This window comes from Furipterus horrens, unplaced genomic scaffold, assembly GCF_987537825.1.
Source record: "Furipterus horrens unplaced genomic scaffold, mFurHor1.1.pri manual_scaffold_8, whole genome shotgun sequence".
In the NCBI taxonomy this organism is placed as follows: domain Eukaryota; kingdom Metazoa; phylum Chordata; class Mammalia; order Chiroptera; family Furipteridae; genus Furipterus; species Furipterus horrens.
Window position 1 is genome coordinate 27,311,192 of NW_028327178.1, and position 23,561 is coordinate 27,334,752.

Here is a 23,561-nt window from a genome sequence, read left to right on the forward strand (position 1 = left end):
ATACTAGACACCTCAGGAAAATGCCCTCATTTACTTAAAACCCATATATCAAGTCATCACTTACACTGTTCCCTAATTAAATAATTCATAAAATCTCTGGTATCCATTCTCCATTAGTCTATTATTTTATATGTGTATTCTATTATTTGATTAGTGTGGTTATCACAAGTAAAAAAGTTCCTTGATCATATACATAAGTTTTTTTGAATTTTCTGACACTTTCTCCATTGGGTTTAACCTTTATCACAACTGAAGCAACCTTCGATTCCCATATCTAATTTTTACTGAAAAGACATGAATGAAAACAACTTTTAAAACTTCAGCCTCCTAATAATCTTCTATTAATATTTTCATTATCTATTTATTCAAAAGTCTGTTAGTTTAAAAAGCCATGCACAAGGCAAAGTAAGCAGAACACATGCACAAAAAAAGCAGAGTTCCTATCCTATTTTACATGACATGATTTGGAAAGCAAAGTACTTAAATATAAAACAATGTGTTTGTTCATGAAAAGGAAATATATCTAAATGTCCTTTACTCAGAGAGAAAACTTTTTTTCTTTTCTAAAATGAAAGTTGAACTTTCACTTCCTCTTTGTTTTCTTCATTTTCCAGTTTTCTTTTTCTTCCTGAAAACATAAGTCCTAAAACCAAGACAGGAGCAGAGTCAGCATCAGAATGAGATCAAGAGGACGTGTGACCAGGTTTATCCAGTGGGACGGCAGCAACCAAGCAGGTTGAGAAGGGCATCAACACGTGCGGATATCTGGCATAGGTTTCAGAACGAGAAGAGTATCCCCATGGAAAAGTATGGGTATCAGTTCCTTAAGCATTTGGTGTGGGTATCCTTGCAAAGGTGTGGGAGTGACCCGGCATGGAGATCCAAAGCCCAAGTACGGTGAGGAGGAAGCCTCTGCAAGGGTTGGGAGCAGGTGCTGGTACAGAGGAGCCTGCAAAGAGTGGAGAGAACATCCACACAAGGGGCCAACCTGAAGCCGGCTATCAGAGCCCAAGGAGGATGAAGAGGACAGAAACTCAAGAAGCCACCCTGTGTGTAGTTATCAGAGCCAAGGCAAAGTGAGAAGGGAATCAACACAAGGACGGGGACCAATATGTGGAGGCCAGAGCCAGAAAAAGGTAAGGAGGACATAACTGTAAAGGGGTAGCCTGGTTGAGGCTGTCCTGCCTCCAGTGCCCCGGCTTGGCTGGAAACTCCCTGTCCAGCAGAGGTTTCAGGACCATGGCGGAAAAAAAAAATTGATCCAGGACACTGTATTTTGTCTGGAGGGATGGTAGGTGGCTAATCTCTCTAGAGGAGAAGAGCTCAGAATTCATGTTTCCCGTTCCTTTTATTAAGGAGGGGATTCAGGATATTACAAGGTCAAGACTTAGGAATCATCAATAAGCTTTCAGACACTTGGGTTACAGTTGACAGTTACTGATTACAGATATCAATATAGAACACAATGACCAGTCTGTGTCAGGGTCTATTAAACATCTTGGCACTACACTGGCATTAGGTGCAAGACTTCATATATTTCTTGCTAAAGATTGTTTATAGTTAACTAACAGATAAGAGAAGCAGAGCAAACTCTAAGGCATAATATGCATTCTTTAAATCCAATTCCCATGGGAACCCTCTGAGTGGCCTTTGGTCCTGCCTGCCTCTTAAGCCTTCCGATTTTCCATTAAGTCTTAATGGTGGGGGTGGCGGTCCTGGCTCACAGCTTGGGCTACAATTCCCAAAACCACAAGGAGCAGTTCCCTACACCGGGGGTGGGGTGTCAAAGCCCACACAGAGGAAAGGGGACAGCCCGACATGGAGTCAGAATCAGAGTGCAGTGAGAAGAGCATCAGGCAGAATGTGGCCTGGACTGATGTGCTGGAAAGCAGGGAGGACATTCATGGTGTGGGGGAGACTGGTGGACTGAAATGGGGAGTCAGAGTTCCAGCAGGATAAGGAAGGCATTTATGCAATAGAGGGAGCAACAGTAGTGAGGGAGTATTAGTCACATAAAGGATGATCACATAAAAATGTAAATATATTAAAAAATATATAAACCAACTTTCTCTGTCAGCCAGGAGAGTTACAATCAGAAACACTTTCTTTAAGCACTCATGAACACTCACCTAGATCAATCAATTTTAGGCCATAAAAAAAAAAAAAAAAAAAAAAAACCTTTAAAAAAGTTTAAAAGTTGTTCTCTGACCATTATAGAACCAAACTAGAAATCAATAATAGAAAGACAAGAGGAATCTCACCCAACACTTGGAAATTATACCAGAAAGTTATAAATAAATAATACATGGGTCATAGATAAAATCTCAAAGAAAATTTTTAAAAATACATAGAACTGAATGAAAATGAAAATAAAACAAATCAAATATGTGGGATGCATTAAAAACAGTAATAAGAAAAATTTATAGCACTAAACGCTAACATTAAGAGGGATGGTCTCTTAAGTTTCTACTTTAAGAAAGGAGAAAAAGAACAAAATAAATCCAAAGCAGCAGAAGGAAATAACAGAGATAAAAGCAAAAATGAAAGCAAAAATCAATAAAATTGAAAACAAAAAAATAAAGAAAAATCAATAAGACAAAAAGCTGGTTCTTTAAAAAAAAATCAATACAATTGATAAACCTAATAAAACTGACAAAAATAGAGAGAAGGTACAAATCAATAATATCATAATGAAGCACTATAGATCCTGCAGTCATTAACAAGATAATAAGAGAATATCATGGATAACTTTATGCTCATAAACTTGACAACTTAGAAAAATGGAAAATTCTCAAAAACTACAGACTATAAACTCAATCAAGACAAAATAGACAACTTGAATAATCTTGTAACCATTAAAAAAATTGAATCTGTAATCAAAAAGCTCTTTAAAAAGAAATCTCCTGGCCTAGATGACTTCACTGGAGAAATCTATTAAATATTTAGAGAATTAACCAATTTTATATAATTTCTTCTAGAAAACAGAAAAGAGAACATTTCCTAATTCATTCTGTAAGGGTAGTGTTATCAGGCTAGTAAAACTACCCTAAGGGGAAAAAAAACAGAGAGAAAGAAAACTACAGTCCAATGCCACTCATGAACTTTGATATAAAAATTCCAAACAAAATAAGAAAATCAAAATGATGAATGTATAAAAAGTTATAAGAACTAAGATTTATTTCGGGTAGGAAAGGCAGATTCAACATTCAGAAATTAATTAATATAATACACTGTATCAACAGCTAAAAAAGAAAATTCATATAATCATATTAAGGCACAAAACGTGTTTGATAAAACCTAGCATACAAGCATAACAAAAATTCTTATAAAACCAGGAATATAAGGAAACTTCCCCAACTTTATAAATAGAGCATCTATAAAAAGTCTATAGTCAATATCATACTTAAAGATGACAGACTAAATGCTTTCCATATAAAATCAAGAACATAGTAAGGATATCTATCTCACCACTCCTATTCACATGGCACTGAAAGTCCTAGCCAGCACCATAAGCCAAGAAAAAATAAAATAAAAAACATATGCATTGGAAAGAAAGTAATAAAACTATTTGCAAGTGACATGACTGTCATGGTCCCAAAGAACAACAGTAAAACTATTAGAACTAATAAGTGAGTTCAGCAAGGAGGCAGGAATCAAGATAAACACAAAAAATTCAATCATATTTAAACAACAAACAAACAACAAATATTTCAAACAACAAATGTAAAACCAAAATTTAAAACACAATATCATTTATGATTGCTCCAAAAAAATTAAATACTTATATATAAATGTGAGAAAAAATGTATGGTGTCTGCATTCTGAAAATTACAAAACACCACTGAAAGAAATCAAAGAGCTAAATAAATGGACAAATATACTGTGCACATGGACTGGAAGACTCACTACAGTAAAGACGTCAATTCTCCCCAAAATATCTATATTTTTAATGTAATACCTATTAAAATGCCAGTAGTTTTTTTTTTTTCTTTTTCTTTTTCTTTATAAGACATTGACCATATTATTCTAAAATTCTATGGTAAGTCTCATGACTTGTCTCCAAGAGACCCACCTTAGATCAAAAGATACACACAGACTAAAAGTAAAGGGATAGAAAAAAGATATTTCAAGCAAATGGAAAGGAAAAAAAAGCTGGGGTAGCAACACTTATATCCGACAAAACACACTTTAAAACCAGGGCTACAGTAAGAAACAAAGGACACTACATAATGATAAAGGGAACAACCCAACAAGAGGATACAACCCCAGTAAACATTTACGCACTCAACATAGGAGCACCTAAATATATAAAGCAAATCTTGATGAACGTAAAGGGAGAGATTGACAAAAATAAAGTCATAGTCGCGGATTTTAACACCCTATTGACTTCAATGGATAGATCTTTCAGACAGAAAATCAACAAGGAGGCAGCAACCTTAAATAACACATTAGATCAAATGGATTTAATTGATATCTTTAAAGCATTTCACCCCAAAAAAGCAGAATATACATACTTTAAAAGTACATGTGAAACATTTTCTAGGATAGACCACGTGTTAGGACACAAAGCAAATCTCAAAAAATTTAAGAAGATTGCAATCATATCAAGCATCCTCTCTGATCACAATGCTATGAAACTAGAAATCAATCACAAGAACACTGAAAAACATGCAAAGACATGGGAGCTAAATAATATGCTAAGTAATATTAAACGGTGACTGGGCCAACAAAAAGATCAAGGAAGACATCAAAAGATACCTTGAAACAAATGAAAACGAGGACACAACAATCCAAAATCTGTGGGACACTGGGAAAGCAATCCTAAGAGGGAAATTCATGGCATTACAGGCCTATCTCAAAAAAAAACAAAAAACAAAAAACGCAACAACAAGAAAAAGCTCAAATAAACAGTTTAACTTTACACTTAAAGGAATGTGAAAAAGAACAACAAACAAAGCACAAAGTGAGCTGAAAAAAGGAAATAAAAAAGATCAGAGCAGAAATAAATGAAATAGATTCTAAAACAAAAACAAAAACAAAAGATCAATGAATCCAAGAGCTGGTTCTTTGAAAAGATAAACAAGATTGACAAACCATTAACCAGATTCATCAAGAAAAAAAGACCCAAATAAATAAAATTAGAAATTAAAGACAAAGGACTGTAAGAAAATATTATGAACAACTATATGCCAACAAATTTGACAACAGGAGAAGGTCTTTAGGTGCTAAGGCTATATATACAAAGAGTTCCTAGAATTGATAATAAAAGCACAATGAATAAAATGGAAAAAAAAATGATAAACTGGACCTAATTAAAATTAAAAACTTTTGCTCTATGAAAGACCCTGTAATAAAGGGGATACAAAGGCAAACTACAGATTAGAAAAAAAGTATTTGCATTTGCAAACTATATACGTATCCAACAAAATATCTGTATATAAAATGTAAAGAACTCTCGAAACTCAGCAATTAATAAAATCAAACATTTCAATAGGAAATGGGCAAAAAGGATGAACAGACATTTTACTGAGGAAGATACTGATGGTAAATAAGCATATGAAACAATGTCCAACATCACTGGCCATTGTAGAAATGCCAGTTAAAATCACAGTGAGATAACACTAAGTATCTATCAGAATGGCTAAAATAAGAAAGAATTATAATAAACATTAGCCAAAATGCAGAGGACCTAGATCACTCTTGCATTACTGGTGAGAACGCAAAGTGATAAAACACTTTTAAAAATAGTTCAGTAGTTTTTTAATGAAATTAAACATGCATTTATGACACCATATCCCAAGGAAATGAAAATGTTATGTTCATATAAAAGCCCACATATATGTTCATAGCAGTTTCATTTATAACAGTCAAAAACTGGAAGCAATCAAAATAGCCTTCAACAGGTGAATGGTTAAATAAACTGTGGTACATTCTTAACATGGAACCCTAGCCAGCAACAAAAGGATATATTGATATACGCAACGACTTCGAAAGATCTAAAAAGAATTACACTGAGTTGGGGGTGGGGGAGGTCAATCTCAATAGGTTGCACAGTGTATGATTCCATTTATAGAGTATTCTTGAGATGACAAAATATAGATGAAGAGCTGATTAGTGGTTGCCAAGGATTAGGGAGAGGGGTAGGAAGGAAAGTAGTTATATCTGTAAAAGGACAGAACAAGTGATCCTTATAACAGAACTGTTTTCTATCTTTACTATGTAATGGCACACAAATCTACACATGACAAAACCGCAAAGAATTAATTATATACACAAATGAGTACAAGTGAAATCTACACAAGGTTAATGAATTCCATCTAATGTCAATTTCCTAACTGTGGTATTGCACTATATAGTTAATCAAAATACTCCCAGTTGTGAAAACTGGGTAAAGAGCCATGTGTGCTCTCTCTCTCTCTTTCTCTCTCTCTCTCTCTCTCTCTCTCTCTCTCTCTCTCTCTCTCTCTCTCTCTCTCTCTCTCATATCTCTCTCTCTCTCTCTCTCTCTCTCTCTCTCTCTCTCTCTCTCTCTCTCTCTCTCTGTATTAGTTCTTGCAGGTAAATCTAGAGTTACCTCAAAATAAAAATAATAAAAAAACATGTATCGCCTTGCTATTCTTATTTTTGTTTCTGCAAGTCCTGGATTAGAATAAAACAAATATCCCTGAGTCTGATACTAATAAAAACTAAATAAATACTGAAATACATAATAAAAATAAATAGGGCAGAAGGGACAGCATCTTCAAACAATAATTCCAATTAATAAATGCAAAATAAGCAGGAGAAACATAAAGTAACCATTAGAACATCACAGTAATATAGTTGTCACAGACAAGTTCCCTTGATGGATGCAATGTTTATATTAGTGTGTAAAAGTTTCAGAGGAAAAGAAAAGTGTATTTAAAGTCTCTGTGAACCTCCTAAGATATTCATAAATTATATAGAAAAATGTAACTTTTTAGGGGATAAACCTAGTACTCTCTACATTAACCAAGTTATCATAGTTAAAACCACCAGAACAACATAGCAACATAACATACCCCTAACATAACATCTCATAATGCGATATAATTATCATACACACACAGCCTGAAAAACCCCAATTGAAAGAAATACTGCAAAATAGCTGACCAATATTCTTCAAAAGTGTCAGAATCATGGAAGGCAAGTAAAGACTAAGGAACTGCCACACATAGGAGGAAACTAAGGAAACATGAAAACAATATAAAATATGATACTGGAACAGAAAAAATGTATTAGTGAAAAAACTGGTGAAATCTGAATACTCTGTAGTTAATTAATACTATTGTACCAATGCTAATTTTTGACAATTGCACTATGGTTATTCAGGGTGAGAAATTTAGAGAAAGTTACATGAAAGGTATGAGAACCCTCCATACCATTTTTAATCACTTTATTGAGATACAATTACATATAATGAAGTTCAACCGTTAAAGAGTATACAATTCAATGGCTTTTAGTATATTTAGAGTTCTGCCAACATAACCATAATATAATTTTAGAACATTTTCATCCTCCCAAAAAGAAATCTTATACTGATGACATTAGCACTACCCATTCCTCATTCCCCCAATATTTTTGCAATTTTTCTATAAGTTTAAAATTATTTCAAAGTAATACAAGAAAGTAATAATTTTATTACATTGAATTAAAACAGATAAATATAAGTTTTGCCACACTATATGACATATAATCAAGAGAAGAAAATGAAACTCCTGTGTTTTCAAGTTCTTGAATTTTCTCTCATATCATAATGCATTTCATATAAGGTTTTGTCTCACCTGGCTAGTTCTTTAATTAAATTTGCAATACGTCTTTTGTCTTCAAGACATAAATCCTTCAACGATGCACTCTTTATTCCTCCCTTGCAGAACTTCTAAAACAGAAAACAGTATTTTGGTTAGCTCTTGCTAAAAACAATTTTTAAGACTCTTCAATAAATTTCTTAAAATAAGCATGGGAGATGAAATTTCTTAAATATCTTTTATCTTGTGGAAGCACTACTAGCCTGTTTCATTTAAAACTTACTGTGAACTCAAAACCTGGTAAGGAACTGTCATGAAATTGACACAGAAAAGCAGACAGAAAGAACTCAAAGGCAGAAATGTCCATGCTTAAATGCTATGAAATATTTAAAAAAAGAAAAAGAAAAACTTTACCTCATTGAATGCCACAGAAACAAACACCTAATGAAGGATAGTGAGACCCCTTCTTACACCATAGCCCACTTAAAAGTATACTAAGGTTGGCAGTGGATGCACCCATTTTAACCTTTCCATAATGTGAGGTTCATTCCAAAGGGTACTAAACCAAAGAATAGTAATAATAATAATAGCTAACACATATCTAGGGCTTACGGCGTGCCAGGAATATTCTATGTACTTTACACTTACTAACCCATCTTATTTTCCCAACAATGCTATTAGGAAGGTATTATTATTTTAATGTGAGAATACATATCTTGTCTGGGATTACCGCAGTTAGATAGCAGGGTCAAGACCAGGTTCCAGGGTCTGTGTTTTAACCACTGAATATCCTGTCTCCTGTGTTACAAAAAATTCTCCCAGTCCTTGAACATCATTAACAGGGTTCTTTAAAGACATGAAACTCAGGGAATAACAGGCAAACTGGAGGTGACATGTAAAAGGAACTATGATCCTTAGAATTTATGCAACCACAAAACAGGTCAGTCAAATTACTTCTGGTAGTCAAAAATAATCTAAGACCCTTAGAATGCATCATAGAAATATTGAGAGCCAAAGATGGTAAAGAGAGGAGAGAAAAGGAAATGAGAAAGAGGGATGGTAAGAAAAGAAAATAAGAGTAGTTTTAGATACGTCAGATCAATTTAATACATTGTTGACCAGTCAAGAAAAAACTCGCATTTTCAAGTCCAATCGTTGTTGACCAACAACAAGTTAACTCGTATTTGCACAATTCTTAAAACTGAGAGTAATATAGGATTTTGTAAAACATTTTTGTAAATTGTTTCATTTTCATATTCAATTATGAAAAAATAGCCACTGATATGGGATAGCTTTTGTACAAAACTGCCGGTTTAAGATGCTAGGAGGACATTGATATGGAAATGTTTAGGAAGTTGGAAATGTGGGTCTGGCTCTCAAGTCATGGAAAAACAAAGATTTAAAATGTAGTATATGATATTATGAAGGATGGTTAGGTTTTTATCATTTTCTTTATACTTTCCTGTTTCTAAATTTTTTTTAAACTTAAGGAAAAAATATTTTTAAAAATCATCTACAAATCCAAGAAAAAAAAATGAATCTATGAAAAGACAAGAGGGGATTCAAAAGCATATAATACTGTATTGTGGGAGAAAGGAAAGAAAAAGTTTCAAGTGTGGGGTTAACGGAGCTAATGAGTAAAAAAGCTAAAGAGAATGTGGAATTAGGTCACTCAATTTGCCAACGGGAGAAGCTGCCGATAACCCATGAAAATACATTTCAGTAAAGGTGCAATACGTAAAAGAAAAAGGCCTGGCTGGTGTAATTAAGTGGATTGAGCACCGGCCTGCGAACTGAAAGGTCACAGGTTCAAATCCCAATCAGGGCACATGCCAGGGTTGTGGGCCAGGTCCCCAGTTGGGGACGTGCAAGAAGCAACCAATCAATGTATCTCTCACAGACAGATGTTTCTCTTCCTCTTTTTCTCCCTCCCTTCCCCTCTCTCTAAAAATAAATAAATTAAAATCTTAACAAAGGAAATAAAGAAAGAACAGAAACTCTTGCACACACATGTAAGGATTTTAGCAGCATTACATTTAACAGGAAAACCCTGAGAATCAGGTTTAAGCAAGTAGAGTATGATTAACCTGGCATATTCATACAATGTAATTCCACAGCACTGGTTGTTATATACTGAGCTTCATCTTCAAACCCACCCTTCTATGCTCTGCTCTGTGATACCAGAGCTGACCCTCTGGAAACCTCATTTCTTTCTTGCCACATGGCTCTCCATTAAACTCTGCCAACAGGAAGAACTAGAGGGAGACTAGGGGTTGTTAGAGAAAGGACACATTCTCTCCTATTTGCTTCCTTTTCAGGTCAGTGTCATCAGTGTCACCCCTGGCAAGAACAGCTGATTGTATTTTACAATTTTTCGTGCCCTCACAGAACAGCCTTTATCTGGGCTTCCCAGGGACAGCAGGCAGGCTGGTTCCCCATCACCAGAGGTACAAGTTCCAGTTCTGAGGGGCTCCTCTTCAAAATTTCTATTGAACTAACAAGCAAACAAGCAAAAATAAAGACAGACACGAATATAGAGAGCAGGCTGACAGCTCTGGGGTGGGGAGGTGAGGAGGTGGGGGCTGGAGAGATATGCTGGGAGAGGGGGTAGGTGGAGGTAGAAGAGGGTGTAGAGGGGAAAAAATGGCAATGGGAAAATACAGTAGAAAATAATGTAAAGTTTAAAAATGTATATATATGAAATAAAACTCAATTTGAAAATAAGACAATTGACTATTTAAAGCAAAATAATAATATGTTCTGGGATTCATATATAGAAGGAAAATAACAATATCACAAATCAGGACTTACACTGTTGAATGGTCTTTAAATTACAGGTGAAGTGGGAAAATATCTTTTGAAAAGAGGCTGTGATAAATTAAAAATATATACTATAATCCCCAAAGCCAGTGAAATAGCCCAACAAAGACATAGCTAATAAGCCAATAGAATCATTAAAAAAGTATGGACTTATTCCAAAAGGTTACAGATGAATATAAAACAAACAGTTTTACTCAAAAAACTTCAGCCCTGGCTGGGTATCTCAGTTGGTTAGTGACGTCCTGATATGTCAAGGTTGTGGGTTCAGTTCTCAGAGCACATATGCATCAATAAGTGGAAGAAAAAATAAATGTTTCTCTCTCTCTCTCTCTCCCTGCCTCCCCCCACCAAAAAACCAATAAATAAAAATCGGAAAGAAATTTCTAAAACTTCAATTTTTTATTAGAACTTGTAGATTCAACTTTTCACATCCAGTATGGAGTGAGTACATTGGGAATATACGTTAACACAAGTAAACCTACAGTTAAACCCTGTATACTACTTAGTGTAATAATTAGTAACAAACTAGATATTGGAAATGTCCTCAAGAATATAAGCCAGAAATTAAAAACTTTTTCTATAAAGGTCTCATCAGTAAGTGTTTCTGGTTTTGTGGCCATAGTCTCTGTAGCAAATCTGCCACTGAACACAAAAGACCCATAAATACTTAGGAGCGGGGGTTGGGATTGGGCGGAGGAAGGTAAAGGGGAAAAAACTGGGCCAACTGTAGAATAAGTAAATAAAGAAAAATCAATTTAAAAAAAGAATAAGTGTGGTTATGTTCCAATAAAACTTTATTTATAAAAGGTGGAAAGCAGATTTGGCCTACAGGCCTTAGATTGCTAAATTGTGAGTTAAACTTTGCTTGGGAAGACAAAACATAACAAAAAGTAAAATAAGCCACTCAGGACATGGGCTATAAAAAGGAAGAGTCCTTAGGGTATTATTTCCCAAGTGAAAGAAGTAATAATAATAATGCAGGCTAATTTTCTTTTAATAAAGACATCTTTCTTATATTTAAAGATTTATTCATCATCTACTAACAAATTCAACTAAACAAAAAACATAAAGGACAACTAACATTAAAAAAGTTGTTAATTTGATTTTGTAACTCCACACAGATCAGAATGTAGGTCTTTTTAAAAAATACTTTATTAATTTTTAGACAGAGGGAAGGCGGAAAGAAAGGGAGAGAAGCATTGATGTGAGATGAGAGAAAAATATTGTTTGTCTCTTGTATGAGCCCCGCCCCGACCAGGAACTGAACCTGCCACCCAGCCATGTGCCCTGACCAAGAACCTTTCACTTTGCAGTACAACACCCAACCAACTTAGCTACAAGGGTCAGGGCCAGAATGTAGGTCTTTGAGACATACCAAGATAAAAAAAATTTCTTAACAAAGACTTAAAGCAAGCCCAGTAATTTTGGAGCTAACCACTTTCTATTCACACCAACCATCATCAAAGCATCCTAGAATCCTCTGTATCTTTCCAGAATTCTTAGATTATCTAATGTTCTTTCAATGATTCTTCTACCCATATATACAATATCAGTTATTGGTCATGGTGGACCTTAGAAAGAAGATACCCTACTAAAAAGGGATAATAGTGGCATAACTGGGCTTAAATTAAAAAATTAAAATTAAAATTAAAAAAACAAACAAACAGAGTCTAGCAGTTGTTTCTAAACAGGGGCTTCTCACACAAACCACACTTCAGGGAGAAGCCTATGTTAAGCTGCCTGTCTCCTGAACTGAATTGCTTCCTTGCATTGTGTTACTGCCATCTGAGCCACCCCTTATATAGAATTCCTGGAATATTATTTCACCAATAGGGCTGAGGCTTCACCATCAACATCTTCACCAACCAATCAGAGCAGCTCCATTCTGACCAATCAGGACAGTGCTTTCTGGACCAATAAAACTGTGAGGATTTGGAGTCCTCATTTGCATGAGGACAAATCAGTCAGGGACCAGGGGCAGGGACTTCTGTCTTTTTAAGTCAGCTCCCCGTTGGATCTGGGAACACAGTTTCTCTTTCCATGGAAAAGCATGACTGCATTTCCCCAGCTGGAAGTGAAATCCTGAAGCTGTCTAACCAGAGCAGGGGAGTAGAGTAGACTGGTCTGGCTCAGAGACACACCAGCGCAGAGGCCAATTGGCACAAAGCAAAATGGACCTAAGCAGGTGACATATACCAGAGCACAGCTGCCTAGCCTAAGAGAGCCTCGTCCCAGGGCTGCCTTGCCCAGGCTTCTTTGCAGCTGTGCTGCTTCTAATTGAGCTATAACACTACTGAGCTGTTCCACAGCCACACTGTGCTGTATCACTATTGAGCTGTTTGGCACTGAATAAAGTTTCTTTCTTCACCACACCCCAAATCGGGGATTCCTGTTGGCATTAAATTTACACCAATGGCCATCAACTGACAGTCAGCAAAAAAAAAAAAATCAGTTACTGGTCAGCATTCATAAAAAATTGGAGAATAAGAAAAAAACAAGAAAATACTGACCTGTTCATTCACAGAATCTCCTGCACCTTTTAAAGATTCCATGGAGATTAAATCAGCAGTTACTCTGGAAGTCTTGAGTTTAACATTAGCTTTCGGACTCATCAACTTGCGTCTTGATCTGATATTTTGTTCCACAGAAATTCCTAAGAATTTACATCAAATTAGATTTCAAAAGTATATCTTCTCATTCTCTTAAGCCCTTCCCCCATCATCCTCTCTGTTGGTATCCTCTACTTTATAGGATGTGATAGGGAAAACTCTTACTTCATTTTAAAGCCCTCCTAATAAATAATGACTTATGAAAAGATTGTTTTGAATACATTAAAGATTCAACTGAAATATTTTTAAAAGGTGCAGGCACATTCATAAGTCATATTAAAACCAATAAGTTACAACATGCCACACATACCCTAACTTAGGGGAAATTAAAGATCTGATTTGTCACATAATTAGGGTACTTTCAATAGTTAGTAAACTTTAAAGAGTCCATTGCATAAACTCTGTATCAAGAAATTTTCATACTTTTCTTTGAGATATTAAATTTAGGCTCTTATTTGTAATATAAAAAAATAAAATCTCTTACTCCTTAATACATAAAATGTAAGCTAGTATTTCAAACCTTAATAGGGTTACATTATTTTCTTTTTAAATTTTAGGTTCTAATGAACTATTCAACATCTAGTTATACCTGCAAAGTTGTCCTAATGTTTTATCTTTCTCCCACGCAAAGGAAGCTTACCAAATTAACATAGAAAATCATACCTGGAACATATACTACTGATTGTTCTTCATCAGAAACTATGCAGGAAGACATGAAGGAAAATACTAGTAAAGATTATCCAATATCCAAATGCTGCTTCTCATCTGTACTTTTGTTACAATTCATAATTTCTACTGACCTTGGAATATATAACTAGCTTTTAAAAATAATACTAGAAAGCAAAGTAATTGACTTGAATGTAGCAAAGTTTATATTCTTTTAAAGTTCATTTTTATATAGTCAAAACTATGTATTTTGTAAAAATTTTGGAAGGCCTAGTTCCATAAAACTTTTATCCATGCTTATTCCCAACTGAGATATCCTACACTATAAATTCTACTGTTAGGTTCCTTTCATTTCATTTTCTTTTGTAAACCAAGAGTTCAGTGCTCCAGTTTGCTCATTACTGGAAAACTGACAAGTTATTTTAAGCATGAATATAAATAATTCCAAAATGAGCTTTATCTTTGAAAAACAAACACTGTTTGAGGACAAGTCAATCATGCAAACACAAAGGCATTTTTTTTATTCTTTGTAGTGCATATGTGAAATGTCCCAAGAAGCCCTACTATTTAACAAATGGAAGAAATTTAAGACATAAAGAACTATAGTATTTTGAATTTCAAAAGGAGAAATTTAGAAAGGCTTCTAAGATCATAACACTTCTTTAGAAAGAGAACCTATAAGAAAGAATTCTTCCCAGAAATAATATTTTATTCAGAAACATATCTGAATCCAGATATGTCCACAGTACGATAATACTTGCAAGGAAGCATCTGAACATTTTATCACAATGATCTAGAACATTCCAAAGTTATTTGTTTTTTGATGAAATGTTTTCTTTTCCAAGATTTCTTGATCAATTATGAACTATTTCCTTCCAGAAAAGGGATGGAGTAAATCAGTGGATTTAATAACATGTTCAAAAAGTCCATATATTTCAGCTCATGATCAATCTTAGTAATGGAGTCTTTTCAGGAAATGCTGATTAGATATACATAGAATTGCTATAGGAATTTACAAATATAAAGGTTATGCATACTGTCTGAGCTACCAGCTGATTTCTAACAGCTGTCCAGAGCAGTACATACACTATTACTGCTTCAAGATTTTGGCTGGTAACTAGTGCCCCTAAACATTAAATTCCCTCTAATATCAGAAATGGAGTTGATATTTTAAGAAGCACATAAGACAAGTACACAAAAAATTAGACCTCACTACTCCAAGGAAACTGAGGGCAACTAACATAGGAGTAGACAATTTCTCAATTCATTGACATCCAAGCTACTAAAAAAAAAAAAAAGACCTTACAAAATGAAGTTGTGCAGGCTCTATTTAACAGTAAAAATGTATTACTTTTTATATTTCTTGGGACTAGCACACACAATAGGTGCTCAATATATGTTCACAGGGGAACAATTTTTAACATAATTCCTGTTGAGTTTGTTTTTTCAGCCGTTTTAGACTTAACTAGGCATGATGATTTCAAAACTGCAGTTAGTTTTCTTCTATCATGTCAAATTTTCTCTACAGCTTATCTTAATGCGACCACTCTAGGCAGGATGGAGCCTGGATCAAGGGAAGCACCTAGTGCTCTCCTATTGGCTGAGAGCAAACCTCCCTTGATTGGGGACAGGTCGGGGATGACCTTGGAGACCAGCGACAGGTCCATATTTGTCTAGGCTATTCAGTTACACATGAGACAGTGTGGTGAGAGGTTGGGTGCCGCTCTATATAGTGAATTATATTCCGAAGTGTCCCTAAGTGGAGTCCCTAAGGCGGTTTGACGTTGTAGTCAACACCGGCAACTCCTGCGGCGCACCTGAACCCAAGCTGTATTGACTCCGTCTTTCCCTTGGATCCTTCAGCTGCGAAGAGAGGGGGGGTCTGCTGCATGGGCAACAGCTGGCCCTCCATATCACCCTGCCCAGGCTCTATAGCTTCAGCTTCAGCGTCATCGCAAGATGTCGATTCAACATGGGAGGAGACAGATACCATATCACTCCCGAGTCGGACTGCACAGCCATTCTCGGCCGTGCAGATAAGACTCTTAAGAAGCTACACCATCGTCTCTCGAGACGGATGGCTGCCGACGGATTCCGAAGTGTAGTCCGAGTTCTTGTCTGTATACAAGGAGTTAGCAGAACTTTTTTTATTTATGTATGTACTTACTTCTTTTCCTTCACATCATGTCTGCCTCTGCTATTTCTTGTTGTAAGTGCCTAAACAACCCTGACTTGTTTTGTTCTATCTGTGGCAGTTCACCATTCCCAGTCAAAGGACAAACATCAGTGCATTTGTCATGCAAGCCTATTTTGCATATTTTAAAGTAAAACTTGGTGATCAAGGTAAGTCTTGGGGTCCTCACAAGGTGTGCAAGCAGTGTGTTGAGAGTTTACAGATGTGGATGAAGGGAACACGTGATAAATTGCCATTTGGTATACCTATGGTTTGGCGAGAGCCCAGAGATCATTCAAGTGACTGTTATTTTTGTATAGTGAAAACATCAAGATATAACTAGAAAAATAAATGTAAAATAGAGTATCCTAGTCTACCAGTGCTTCATTCAGCTGAAATCCCAGTGCCAGTTTTCACTGAACTACCCTCTTTTAAAAAACAGGAGAATGGTGAAGAACTAAATGACAGCAATGATGAAGATTTTGAAATTGAAGATGACTCATTTCGTAAGGGATTTTGATCAGCATGAGTTGAATGATTTGGCATGAGATTTGGACTATCCAAAAACACTTCAGAACTCCTAGCATCAAGACTGTACAAGAAAAACTTGCTTGAAAAGGGAGCGAAGGCCTCTTACTTTCAATCAAGAGAAAGTGCATTCTGCAGTACCTTTGAAGTGACAGTGGCTTTGTGTATTGTCATTACATACATGGTTTAACGGAGGAATTGGGAATTTCAATCTAGAATGCAACTGAATGGCAACTGTTCATCGATAGCTCAAAGCAGAGCTTGAGGTGCGTCCTCCTCCGCAATGGCAATTTATTTGGTGCACCCCCAATTGGCCATTCAGTTTGTTTTCATGAAGACATGGAGAGTCATTGATCCGTTGCAATATCACAAGCACAATTGAATCATCTGTATTGACCTTCAAATGGTCTGCTTCCTTCTTGGTCAGCAATGCAGATATGCCAAGTATCCCTGTTTTCTGTGTATGTGGGACAGTAGAGCTCGTGAGAAGCACTGGGTGGAGTCAAACTGGCCTCCAAGATCTGACCTCAACCCGGTGATCCAAACATTCTACATGAGCCACTTGTTGACAGAAAAAACATTATATTCCCAACTCTGCACATAAAACTGGGTCTCATGAAGCAATTTGTTAAAGCTTTGCCAACTGGAGAAGACTGTTTCAAGTATTTTGGCATTTCCTAGCCTATTGTTTGAAAAGATAAAATACCGTAATAGGTATGTTTGGTAGCAGAACTTTACTACTTGTACACAATTTGACTTACAGTAACAATATATAGCCTTTATATGAATAACTTTAAATAAACAGTATATTCAGGTAATTGTTTTTTTTTCCCTTTGTATGTACATTTTGTATGATTTTTGAGACAAAGGCAGGGTATCCTGTACCTTAAAAAGTTGAAGTGATAGAGAAAAATTGGGTCATTTTGGTTTCAGATGCCAAAAGTTAGTCAAAAACAAGTGTCAGATCTAACTCAATGAAAATTGTGTTCCCCAGTGTTATTTGCTGTTGGAAATATACATATGGAATAAAGGACCCAGGGGAAGAAAATCCAAGATGATTCAGGATACGCTTCATATGGCATTGTCTCCAATTAAAAGACAGAGTAATGATGAATTTGTAGAAAATTCTCCAAGGATGATCTATGGACTAACATAACAGAGTCCTGGAAAAAATACTACACTTCCTTAGACCATTCACATAGAAGCTTGCTCACAACTGGAAAAGCCAGCTACTGGGTACCCTATTCAGCCACACCTTGATTTGAAAGCTCATCAAATATATTACAGTTTTTCCTCTTTTCTCGAACATGATACTTTTCCTCATTGTTATTGTCAGCTAATAACTTTGTTTCCTACTTAAAAAAACAAACTGTAGTGACCTTCCACAAGCTTCTATTTGCGGATGACATATTATAATAGAAAACCCTAAAGACTCCACCTTAAAAACTGTCAAAACTAATAAACAAAATCAGTAAAGTTGCCGGATACAAAATCAATATACAAAAAGCTGTTACATTTCTATACACTAATAATGAAATGCCACAGAAATTAAGAAAACAACCCCACTTAAAATTGCCTCAAAAAGCCGAGGAATAAATTTAACCAAGGAGGTGAAAGACCTGTGCAATGAGAAGTATGACATTGATAAAATAAATTAAATTAAAATAAATAAATAAATAAATAAAATAAATTAAAAACACAAATAAATGGAAAGATATTTCATGCTCATGGACTGGGAGAATATTGTTAAGATGTCCATATTACCCAAAACCATCTATAGATTAAATGCAATGCCTATCAAAATCCCAATGACATTCTCACAGACATAGCATAATTGATCCTAAAATTTGTATGAAACCTCAAAAGAACACAACCCAGAGAAAAAAAGAACAAAGCTAGAGGCATCACACTTCCTGATTTTAAACTATCTTATAAAAGCTATAATAATCAAAACAGTATGGTATTAGCATAAAAACAGAGACAAAAGACCCCCATGATAGTTGCCCTTTTATACAACATCTATAATCATTGGACATATATTTTATTTATTCACAGCCTCATCTCATATCACTAAAATGGAAGCACCAAGAAGGTAAAAATTTTCATGTTGTTTTGTTCAATGTCGTATATCCAAATATCAAAGAATGTCTGGCTCAAAGTAAAGAATAAAATTTATATTTAATTTTATGAGGCATTGTCCAGCAAGCTTCAGTGTTATCTTTCTTTCTTTAGCTCATTCAAAATGTGCAGGTAAAACCTATAAGCTACATCCATGCTAAATTTCTTTTCAACATAAAAAACACTAACTAAACGGACCTTAACAAACAATTTTTAAAATAAGACTAAACAGGCCCTGGCAGGTAACTCAGTTGGTTGGAGCATCATCCCAATACGCCACGGTTGCGGGTTCCACCCCTGGGCAGGGCACATACAAGCAGCAACCAATGATGCATAAATAGGTTGAACAAATGTGTCTCTGTCTCTGTGTCTGCCCGTCTGCCCATCTCTCTCTCTCTCTCCCCCCTCCCCACTTCCTCTCTCTGAGATCAATAAAAAAAAAAAAAGAATAAACATTTTGAAATTGCCTCCATCCAATCTATCCTTTCTAGTTACTTCTAATCTATCTTCATCTTGTTATCTTAAGAACCCAAAATATTTACCTTCTTCAAATGCAGAGATTCCCAACAAGCATATTATTTTATGGGAAAGTCAAAGAGACACAATATATACCAAATTCATATTGGACCTCTTATTGGTTCTATGTGCCACCTTATTTCTATTTTTGTGTCTTTGGAAGCACCTCAGTAAGACAATTACAAGTTGGAAAGCATCCTTGATGCTGATACCAATCTATCTAAACACCAGAATTAAAGCAGGAATTAGAAACCCAAGGCAGAAATGGTAGAGAGGAAAAGCATGCCTACCCCAGATCACTGGGACCCAAAGGAAACTTAGTACTGCTCACTTTTATCACTAACCAGCAACACATGTCTACATCTGAAATTATTATTGACCACAATGACTTTCCTGGTTACTACAGGATACCTCATTTTATTGCATTTCACTTTATTGTGCTTCACAAATTTTTTTTTTTTTTTTTACAAATTGAAGGTAAGAGCCTCCACCAGAAAGATTATGACTGGCTTTATTGCAATATTCAGTGGTTTAGAACCAAACCCACAATATCTTCAAGGTCTACCTGTGTATTATTTTAAGAATAAACATTAAGTCTTTGTCTATTTTTAATTGAAAACTCAATGGCAGACATTATAGCTACTACAATGTTTTTACCAGGTCCCTCATAATTCATATTTGTTATTATCAAGTTGCTAATACTGTTAATGATAAAACACAAGAGCATTTAAGCAATCAAATTTAAACACTGCAGAAACACTAACTCCTGATATTACCAGGAACTATAACAGAGCAGGAAAGCAGTTTATGGCTGAAGGGTAGTAATTTTACTTGCAGATTCAACCCTTAAAATGATAACATGGCATATCCATTGTTTATACATTAGGTACAAAGACATAACTTGTACAAAACAGCACGGCTGAATCACACTATGCAGGAGATGTTTTAACTCAACAGATTAAAAAAAAAACAAATGACGTTCAGTCACAGATGATCTGTCCTCACATGATGGAAACATCTAGCATGAGAAATCTCTTAATCACATTTCTCTAATTGTTTAGGGGAAGCACTTACCAATCTTTCTTCCAATAGTGTGAAAAGAATACCACAGTACAGATACATACTTTGTGGTCTTTTTCTATTAAAGTTCTGCTATAAAGTCTTTCAGTGGTCTGGAAAGTGATCCATGTGGCAAGAAGAGATCAAGATCCAAAGACACATGACTAAAACAAATGATTCATAACAATCATTAGGCTTTTTTAGTGAAAACCAGCAACCAACAAGTTCACCTTTAACATTGCTTTTAAGTCCTATGGAGATAAAAAATGAAGATATCTGAGGCTAAATGACAGAATAGGCTGGGGAAAAAGGTGATACTAGTAAACTTGCAATTGCTTTCAAATATCTGAATTTCTGTAGAATGTAATCACCACCATTTTCCTCGCAGAAGTTCAATTCCTCACTTTCAATGGGTAGGTATTTTATATAAATTTTTAGAGTAAGGGAGGATTTAAGAAAAAAAGGAAAGATATGTAACTTCTAGATGAAATAGGGAGTAACAGGACTACGTGAATTAAATGAGAGTATGGGCTCCTAAGTCCAAGATTCAGTTTATATACCTATTAATTTAATCAGCACAACTGTAACAAATTGTCTCCTCTTCCCCTAAACCACTTATTGTATATCAGAAGTATACCATTGGTCATATGTTATGAAAATGATTAAAATGAAGAAGCACATTATAAGTTAATAACCTTCAAATATCATAATCTCCAAATATCTCCTCTATCACAAAATTGTCATTGTAGAGGCAGTGTTTCAAGAGAAAACACTCATCACAATTCCTGACTTCTCAATTTAGCTCAGTTGTTCCCAAAGCACATATTCTCTTTGCATCCTTAGTGATAAGTAAAGGAAAAAAAACTTAATTTGCACAGTGCACTAGTTTGCTTTTATCCAGTGTATGTACATGATTTCACTTTGATTATCACCGACCTATCAGAGACAAGTGGTAATTATGTTTAGAAAGCACATTAACACTAAACACTGAACAGCACCCAATGCAAAAATAGACCTCTTCATGGCATGACACTTTAATCCTAGTAACTCAAATAAGGAAAAATGATGATATAATTTTTTAAGTTTCACTGGGAGCTAAGTAGAAGTGTGCAAAGAATACACAAAGTTAACAGAATGCCTCAAACAATGCCATCACCAGTCCGAGCAAACAGACAAAACGACTCGCCTCTGCAGGCACCCAATACGCTATTGCCCCGCTTTTCAGTTAACCCTCCTCTAACGAACGCAGAGTCAATTACCAGGACCAAAGCTCAGGCTGGAACAGTCTACCTAAGCCAGGGAAAGAACCTCTTACGTCACACATTCATCATAGATACTGAACTGGGAAAACTACCACCAACGTAAAAGCCCTACAGTTTTTCCAGCCAAAGACAATCCAAGCACTTTAATCCTGCCAGTGATGACCTGCAAACTACATGTAAGTCTACACTATATCCAGGCACGACTTGCAGCTTGCTGAATAGCCAGCGCCACCGGACCAAGTTCCCGTGAAAGCAAGCCCCACACCTCTCAGAAAATCACAGTATGAAAATAAATCATCACTGTCTATCCTTCGAAATCCAGCAAGATCCTGACATCTTCCTAAGCAGCGCAGACCAAGGGCACTCCTAAGTCAGCACAAAAAGGTTCCCTGACCATCCAACACCCTCCTTCCCCCTACCAGCTCACTATGCACGGACGGCCGGGGGCCACCACGGGATGGGGTATGCTCCTAGCCCCAGGCTGGGCCACGACTGAGGTCATCTTCCCAAAGCTCACCACCAAGGAGGGCTGGGAAATATCTCTATTCAGTCTCACACCTGGAATCCCAACCTGGAGACATAATCAGGCGCTCTGCCACCTAATTCCCGAGCAAGGTGATAAACCCGGCACCTGGACCGCAGCGGGACAGAACGGCCCCGCCCACGGGGTTAGCACCAAGCTCTCCCCTCCGTCGAGCCCCACGCGACCGCTCGCTGCTCGCCGCCCGCCGCTCGCCTCTCGGCGCACCGGGGAGGGCGCCGGCGCCCCCTGCCAGGCGGGTAAAGGATACAGTCCCGGGTCCAGAACGCCGCGGCGCCGGAGCGGGACGGATCCGCCACGTCCGCCATCTTGAAACAACCGCCACTCGGGGCGCCGTGCCGGAGCCGCCCCGCCCCGGACTCCAGGCCCCGTCCCCATTGGCCACTAGGCGCAGAGGCCCGGCCCCGCTTGCGCGGCCTGCCCGGGCGAGACTGGAGGGTCAGGGCCGAGTTGTAGCTGTGTCCCGGCAGCTTGGGCCGAGTCTGCCGGAACGAGCTCGCCGTATAACTACTGCGAGACTGGCCCGGGCCCCTCATCCCAGCACTGCCTCGGTCTCAGGTGCTGAGCACTACAACTCCCGGCATGCCGTGAACTTGATGGCCGAGGCTCGGGGGCGGTGTCCGGCGCCGCGGCCCTCCCACCTCGCCCGTTCCGTCCCCTCTGCTGCCCCGGCTGCGCGCGGAGCGGGGACGCGAGCCATGGAGGAGTCGCCGCTCCCGCCTGTAGGCTCCAGCAAGCCGCACCTGGAGAAGCTGACCCTGGGGATCACGCGCATCCTAGGTGAGTGGGGTGGGAAGTCTGGGGGGGGGGCGACTAAGGGGCGAGGCGGCGTGCACTAGAAGCACAGAGTGGCGGCACGACGCTGGATCTTGCCAGTGAGCATCGCTGGGGCGACTTCCGTTGTTAAGGAAGAAAGGGGGAGCTTTGCCGGGAGTCTTGGAACGCAGAGCTGAGAAGGAAGCCCGAAGATTCTCCCCTCCCGAGGTCCCACCGCAGGTCCCGGTAGGGGTGGGCAAAAACGTGCAAAGGAGGTGGCAGGCACCTGACAGTTGGGAGCTTTGGTCTCCCGATGTGCATTATTGGCCAAAGGGAGCGTCCTTGAAGCCCAAGTCTTTTCCTCTGGTGGCAGAATGAACTGGGAGAGTGCTGCAGCCAACCTCCCTGGGCAAGGACGCCTACGCACGTCCGTGTTCCAGTCCAAAGGAGTTTAGCCTGGCACTACTGAATGGGTGCTTTGGCTTTATCGTACCTTTACTTAGCACCCACCGCTATAGACTCTGGGACTACAAAGATTGGGGGGGGGGGGATTAACACGTGAAAAAAATCAAAAGACTAGGTCCGCAGAAGTGTGTGAGGAGGTCAGTAATATATAGTTCTGAAGCAGCACACAAGAGGTGGTGATTAACCTCAGCTGGGGAGTTAAGGATTATATCCCACACATGATGCTAAATTTTGAAAGACAAATGGGAGTTAGCCAGATAACCAAGGAGAAAGGCAAACTAA

At 37.4% G+C, this 23,561-nt stretch overlaps 2 protein-coding genes across 2 annotated transcripts in view; one reads left to right on the top strand and one right to left on the bottom strand.

The window, feature by feature from the left end:
* The window catches only part of KIAA1328 (KIAA1328 ortholog), a 255,457-nt gene extending 232,843 nt beyond the window's left edge, over positions 1–22,614 (bottom strand). The window contains exons 1-4 of the mRNA XM_090285632.1: positions 22,309–22,614; positions 13,859–13,894; positions 13,097–13,239; positions 7,803–7,897 (exon numbers count right to left, since the gene is read on the bottom strand). Coding sequence (XP_090141758.1) covers positions 7,803–7,897; positions 13,097–13,239; positions 13,859–13,894; positions 22,309–22,594 — 560 coding nt within the window. The 5' untranslated portion in view covers positions 22,595–22,614. The remainder of the gene's footprint in view (positions 1–7,802; positions 7,898–13,096; positions 13,240–13,858; positions 13,895–22,308) is intronic.
* The window catches only part of TPGS2 (tubulin polyglutamylase complex subunit 2), a 29,660-nt gene continuing 28,556 nt past the window's right edge, over positions 22,458–23,561 (top strand). Inside the window, exon 1 of the mRNA XM_090285631.1 lies at positions 22,458–22,838. Within this exon, the coding sequence (XP_090141757.1) occupies positions 22,655–22,838 (184 nt within the window). The 5' untranslated portion in view covers positions 22,458–22,654. The remainder of the gene's footprint in view (positions 22,839–23,561) is intronic.